General features: G+C 42.2%; 1 protein-coding gene across 1 annotated transcript in view; it reads right to left on the minus strand.

The window, feature by feature from the left end:
* LOC111862611 (protein Hook homolog 3) overlaps window positions 1-7400 on the minus strand; it is a gene marked incomplete at its 5' end in the record, with an annotated part of 69505 nt that overhangs the window by 17655 nt on the left and 44450 nt on the right. The window contains 2 exon segments of the mRNA XM_023848133.2: window positions 2806-2946; window positions 3024-3163. Of these exon segments, the coding sequence (XP_023703901.1) occupies window positions 2806-2946; window positions 3024-3163 (281 nt within the window).

Consider the following 7400-nt stretch of genomic DNA (forward strand, 5'->3'; position numbering starts at 1 on the left):
ATACATACATACATACATATATATTGTAACATGTTGGGTTTCTGAACTTGCAGTCTTCATCCCAAACTGCACCTGCAACTGTGTCATTTCTTGCCACAATAGAGCCCGATGTCTAAGGATATTATCGAGTTCTTCTTGCAGTTTTAGACACTTCACATTCCAAGACCATGATATATATATATTGTCACGTTTTGGGTGTATAACGCGACAAATAACTTCATGCCGTTGTTTGGTATAGCGAATTTATTCTGTTCGCTCGCCTTACACACACTCTACAAACATTCGCACTTGCAGTATTACAATTACTGCTTACAATATTCCAGCCGACACTGGACTCTCATCTCCGGCGGTTATTCTAGGACTGACTCCTTAGATGGCTCGATGACGACTGACTTCTTAGCCGGCTATTCCAAGACTGACTGTCGAATGCATTCAGCCCCGCTATATAACCTTGGTCGCTGCTATGCAACGAACCCTCTGTTACAGCGGTGGAAACGTTGCTTTGTCAGTTCCGCGTTTCCTACGCAATGACCCATTGTTATTGCGTTGTCTCTGTGGGAACGCTTCGCGTATTCGTCGTAACCATGGAGATTCGGTGTTGGAACTACAATAGAGTGATTGTTGTTTCCTTTTGCAACGGTCTGTTCTAGCGTTTCCATAGAAGTGACTCTTCTGGATTCCAGACACGTTACAATATATAGAAGACTTGAAACAATCCAATGACACTGGGAACTGAAACTGCGACCTTCCAGCTTGCAGCAAAGTGCTTCAACCAACTATGCTACTGCATGCCCCTGTGTCTAACAGACCCTACAAAGTAAACATCTCTTCTTGAGTTTTACTGAAATGATGTAGAGACAGTTTCCAAAAGTCACAACTTCTAGAATGTTACATTTTAAACCAGATAATGGAAGAAGCCCAATTAAATTGAAACAAGAGCAGCAGCAATGCTGACAATGACGATGATGAGAACAACAACAAACAAGTGTTATCAAATTTCAGAGTGACATATTTCTATTAGGAATGAAAATGACACCACTTTGTAGAGACCAATAATCTGCCCAGAGATGACAGTTCAATGTATTCTGTTTAGTTTTATTGTTTTCATTGTTTAATTCTGTACACTGAATTCACAGATTCACAGATCTCAACTGTTAGTTATGCCAACCACACACTGGGTACTGCCGAATTTGAGGAATAGACCTATCGGAAGAGGAAAACCTATCTTGACAAACCATACAGCTAGGTGATATCTGTGGTTCTCGAAGAATGGTTCTCTGGGATGTGATGTCAAGTAATATGGTACATAATGTGGCATAAGCCATTGCATAGCAGCTATGAGTCTTGTGAGACAGCTGCCAGCCTGCAGGACCATGAACCTTGGATTAGAAGAATGTCGACTGTTGGAAGGCGTTACCCAACAGTGCAGCAAAGACATGACTGGGAACACTGGCTTGTGTGTCATAGTGATTCGAGTAGTGCAGACATGCGAGTCAAGAATCTAGAGAAGTCAAGGATAGTGAGTCTGCAGTTAAAAGCTGGAAGACAAACCTGTAAGAGGTGGCAGACAGTCATTCCTGGTGGAGGTGTGGGGGCTGGAGGAATCCCCAGTTGTTGTAAGTCATTAGCTAGCAACAGGACTACATGCCACATTGCTCCCTCCTTAAGGCTACTCACTCTGTATAGCCCACAGGTGTACCACCATTCCTTCTTTCCTGAGGGCTGTGTTTGTGATGTCAGTGTTCATCTTCACCTTTCTTCCACATGGTTACGTTTGAATGATAATTACTCCCCAACTGCTCCTGCTGCTCACTCCTTATGGCCGCTCATCCTGAGTGGCTCCCTAATAAGGTGTGAGCCAATCCAGGTGTACCACCATCATCTTTTCTGAGAATGGCCAGCTCTCCTACATCTCTGACTCCAACGGTGGGTAGTCTCTTCTTTCACTCTGGCAGTGGCTGGCTCCTCCACTATGTTTTGGCACTCATTTTTCGAATCATCGAAGACCTGACAGTGCGCTTCATGACCTCCATCATGATGGTCTGTCCAAGGGTCTCATAGTGTCTCATGCTTCCCTGACATAGCTGCTCTTTCAGCCTCGGTTACTTATGCCGTTGTTGCATTCTTGACTCTTCCGTCATCTTTTCTCAACCAATGATCCTTTATGACTGCAGCCCTTAAGGCCAGACACCAGTCACCAGACCTGTCCTTCTGTGCTCCAATCGTTTCTACTGCTGCCTCCTCATTTTGACCTTTCTAACAATCCACTACAACCTCTATTTCTTCTGGATTTGCCTCCAAACCCATGGCTTTCACTTCTTCCGTGCTGGTCTTAATTTGGTCTTCCATTTGTATTTGTCAGTCTCTACCCTGGTCTCTGTTCTTTCTGGACAGACTTCTGTCACTTCTCAGCAGACCTTCATCTTTTTTCACCAGGCACTCATTTCCGCTAAGATCTCCCTTAGTTTGGTTGGCTCTTATTTCAGGCAGCATTGTCACTTCTTCAATCTCCACAGTATGTCAATGTAATGCTTCAATGTCTTCAGCCCAATTGTTCTTCCAATCTGATCCTTACTAATCCAGTTATCCCACTTCTGACAACAGCTGTCAGGATTTTAGCAGCTATGGATGGGGTTTTGGATTGATGACCTACCTAATAAACTATATAGTATCACATCCCACAAGATAGTATGAGCACTTCATTCTTACAGTGACTGAGCAGCCACAACAATAATATGACAAGCTGAAGTACAAACAATGCAAACATTACAACAATTGGAGCAGCAAATTGTGCAAATTTCCTACCTATTTTCCATGCACAAGTGGTTTACTCTCTGTGTTGATTCATCCAGTAGTGCCTGAACCATTGACAATTTGTCATCATCTGGGCCACGCTGATTCATTCGCAACATTTTGTTCTCGTGTTGCAAGCGCATCAATCTTTCTCTGAAAGCAATTTATTGCAATAATAAGTAATATGAAAAGAGTTCTCAATTATAAATTTAAATATGACTTTCACATACCTGATCTCAGAAGGAATCATATTTTCAGAAACAGTTTCTGCAAGGAGAGTTGTTCCACTCATACAGCTTCCTCCAGCAAACTGGGAGCACTTCAGTTCTTCATTAGTTTCCTTCAGAGAATCCCGTTCAATGATAAGTCGCTGAAACAAAATCAAAACCCCCGCAAGGTCACAAAACCAGCTGTCCAAGCTCACCTGCTTACAACAGAGAACTGCAACTTCAGCAACATAATATTGCAGCACATCATCATGCAGATACTGACATTTCTTGGTGCAACAATGGTTCTTTTATATACCTATAAATATCTGAATACTGAGGTTCTCACATGATGTGAGGTTTTGGCTCTCAGGATTAGGCTGCATCAAATGCTGAGGGTTTCTCATTTCAGCTAACCTTGCAGTTGCCATCTTAAGAGTTGATGGCTTTGGAAGGGGCATTAGTAGTTCTTTTATAGTCCTCACATTAGGCAGTGTGATAGACAGAAGAGTGGGATGCCAGCCAATAGGTAGCATCCATGTGGTTAATGAACTGAGGCAATAAAAAACATTTCAGCAACGCCATGTTTAGGTATTTTCTCCCTCTCTTCTTTTCTTCCTTCCTGCGCCTCTGTCCATCCAATCAGAGTTTCACCTAATGTGACAGCTACATAATGGCTGCCAAAACTACTCCAAAACCCACTACGACTGAAGGGGTCACCTCCAAGATTTGCTGAAACACTGTAAAAACCCTGAACATTAGATGTGGCTTTGTCCTACAAGTAAAGACACAGATTAACCTTCAGGTGTGTAAACTAAGGATAAGAATTCTCACATGGATGTTTCTACATTTAGTGATGAAAAATAAAGCCCACCTACTATTTCAACCAGGTCTCTCATACATTGCACAGACAACCTTAGAGAAGAAAGGTAATGATTAATTATGTACGAAGTTAAAAGAAAAAAATTAATTTACAGCAGTCTAATATCTTAATAGTTACCCATTATGCTTTTCTGCTCAGGAGAAATACTACTTCCATAAGAGTACAAAGTCTAAGACAATGACCATTTTGTGGACACAGGCCAAACTTCACCAGACAAAGCACACTGGGTGGCAAGTCATTTGTCTTGCATTTGGAGCTGCTATAACTACGTTGTCATGAGTGTCTTGTGGTGCAGCTTCTCTCAAATGCTGTTTCTTAATGCTCATTCAATACCTTACACAGTCCAAAACTGGGGAAAATTTCCCTGACACAAGGTAAACACACAGCAATTAGCTCCCAATTGCATAAAACATATATTACTGTTAGCACAGGTGTCAAGATAAAGTAATTTTCACTCTTGGTCCTCTGAGAACTTAACTAATGAAGTTTTGTTGTGTGTACAAGCCCAGCAGTACCATGTCATTGTTTGTAAATGTTTATGGCACTCCAAACCTGTTAGTGTCATGGCCTAAGAGGTCAATCACAATTCATGCAGTGTGTAGAGCTATACGCATTACTTTATCTCCAAACTGAAAGTCAGTACTCAAGGGGAAAAGGTCTGATATCACTGCAATGAAAGAAACATCAGAATACACTCAGAGAGTTCAAAACACAGGAACCCAGATTGTTCCAATGATGGCACAATCACTGTGCTTCCTGTGTAAGACTGCAAGGGAACTTAACATTTCCACTTTTATATGGGTTGCCTCAAAACAGAGAGATGAAACCTGACCTTAAAACACCGAACATGCTGCATGATCAGAGGCATTACACGCCTCAGCAGGCAGTAATGGATGAATATGGGATGTAGGTGGAATGATTAGCATGGGAGGACTTAATAAACTTACAGAAAAACCTGCTCCAGTGCCACTTTGCTCCCCACAGCTAGAAGCCAGCATCTTAACTGCCTGAGTTATGGCATGGCTCTCACCCTGACCGACTGACTCCATGGAGACGAGTCCTTGAAAACCTACCGTTTAGGTGACTACTCAGAACTTCTCAACACTTTATGGAATGTGAAGTTTCATTACCATGTGCACAAGAGCCTTCCACAATGGTCCCTATCCTCAGCCAGATGACTCGAGTCCATACCACTCAACCCACTTATCTAATATCCACATCAACATTTAAATGTCAGACTTTTTAAATGGTTGTAGGGTGAGCTGGCTGGGGTTTATTTAAATGCCTGCTGCTGATGCTGTTGGGTGTTTTATAAGCAAAAAACATAGTGCCACATATTATAAAATAAGATTTAGAAATATTTACACAGAAAGGTATACTCTATTTTTAATTTTTTTCCCGATTTTTTTCTCTGTAATTTTGATGTGTGCTGTACAAGAGTGCCCAACTTCTTCACAATGTGGATCTGCATTATAAAATCATTCCTGCTCGTAATACTTGACATACTTCCATGATCTCTGGCTTCATGAAACAGCTGGAAGCACTATAAACCAGATTTGTTTTTCTGTTCTTAAGGTTCACATCTTCACTACACTCTTCAGATATTCAACTCTGTTGACTAAAGGGACAGAAAAGTGAAAGTATGGGAATTCAGGAGATACTGGAGAGAAAATTCTTTGTTTCGTACACCATGGCCAAGCTCTGTCTCTGCACCTGCAAGAGAATAGTGCCCTTTCTATGGTTGCAACCTAAGGCTTGCATCACAGCTGAGCTACAGAGAGCATTCCGTTTTCTGTGAGTTCATAGTGAATTTGAATATAGTACTTTCATTTCATCATACAATGGCAATGAAATGTCATTTGGAAGATGATGAAACTGAAAGGCAGCTGATATTAAATTCTGATTTGAACTGCTGCACAGACGATGAAGCTCATCATTGGGTCTATGAAGATGAGGATGACAAAGAAATCGTGCAACCGTCATCACTGTCATATGTTGACAAATCAGATAGGATGACAAACAGCTATCCCACTGATCACTGGACCTGGAAATGGATAAAGAAACTGTCCTACCATTTACTGGATCTGACATTTCTGAACAGTTGTCATCTTGTCATCATATTGTGGTTTGAAATTGTCACATAGACTTTTGTTACTCCCTTGCGCACAACATGCTCGGACATGCTTCAAGGGTTCCCTCTTAACCACAACGGCCCATAGGTCAACCTCCTGCTCTGTCATCTACCATATCTAGCCTAGAGGAGATTAATGAAGATCACTGCCCAACCTCCTCAGCCAAGACATTGAACTCCTGCATTTCTTCCGCATGTGGGAAGAGGAAAAGTATCCCCACGAAGTGCAGGAAATGTGACATGTGACGGTGTATTCTTGTATGCTTCAAGGTTTAACATACAAAGGCGAGATTCAGTTAGATCACATGGGGATGAAGCAGATAACAACAAAGAATGGTATGAACACTGAATTTTATTATATTTAAAAATAATTATTTAGGATGGTGCGGGGGCACGTGGTTGCATAGTTGGTTGAGGGGATACGTTACAAGCCGGAAGGTCATGGGTTCAAGTCCTGATGAGGTCATTGGATTTTTTCCGTTGACCTAATCCTTCCAGCCACACTAGGCCCTGGGGTTTACACAGCTTCTAACAGAAACTGGTAACAGGAATTAATTAATTAATTTCCTGGGGAGAAAAGCGCGGCGGGCACGTAAGACTGACAACCTTACCGCCATCTTTGAGCCGATTGTCTAGATAGTGTGGGACCTTCAACATCTCACAACCCTATGGGCCTTCACGGCCTGGTACAGGGATAGCTTTAGTTTTTTTTTAATGGTGCATGCGCTTATCTAGCAGTGTTTAAATGCCCAAATGCACAAATATGTGTACTCTGGCCATGATGAATTTAGCTTTCAGCGTACAGATATGTGCACTTCAGACGTAAAAGGTAATGTCACCCTCCCAATTATGATGTGTAGATCTTCCCAATAATCTCTTCTCTTCTGCTTCTCACCAAAAGCCTCTTACTTACTGAGCCCTTCTGAGGAGCCGCCAATTCTGCAGCTACTCAAGAATTTCCCAGCATTTTATGGAACCCAAAGGTTCATCACCGTGTTCACAAGAGCCCTCCGCTGGTCCCTATCCTGAGCCAGATCTATCCAATCCATCCCATCCCATCTCTCTAAGACCCATTCTAATATTGTTCACCCACCTACATCTTGGTCTTCCCTGTGGTCTCTTTCCCACCAATATCCTATATGCATTCCTCGTCTCCCCCATTCGTGCTACATGACCTGCCCACCTCACCCTCCTTGATGTGATCATTCTAATTATACTTGGAGAAGAGTACAAGTTATGAAGATCCTCATTATGCAGCTTTCTCCAACCTCCTGTCACTTCATCTCTCTTCGGTCCAAATATTCTCCTCAACACCCTGTTCTCAAACACCCTCAGTCTATGTTCCTCCCTTAATGTCAGAGACCAAGTTTCACACCCATACAGAACC

This window comes from Cryptotermes secundus, unplaced genomic scaffold, assembly GCF_002891405.2.
Source record: "Cryptotermes secundus unplaced genomic scaffold, Csec_1.0 scaffold1854, whole genome shotgun sequence".
In the NCBI taxonomy this organism is placed as follows: Eukaryota; Metazoa; Arthropoda; class Insecta; order Blattodea; family Kalotermitidae; genus Cryptotermes; species Cryptotermes secundus.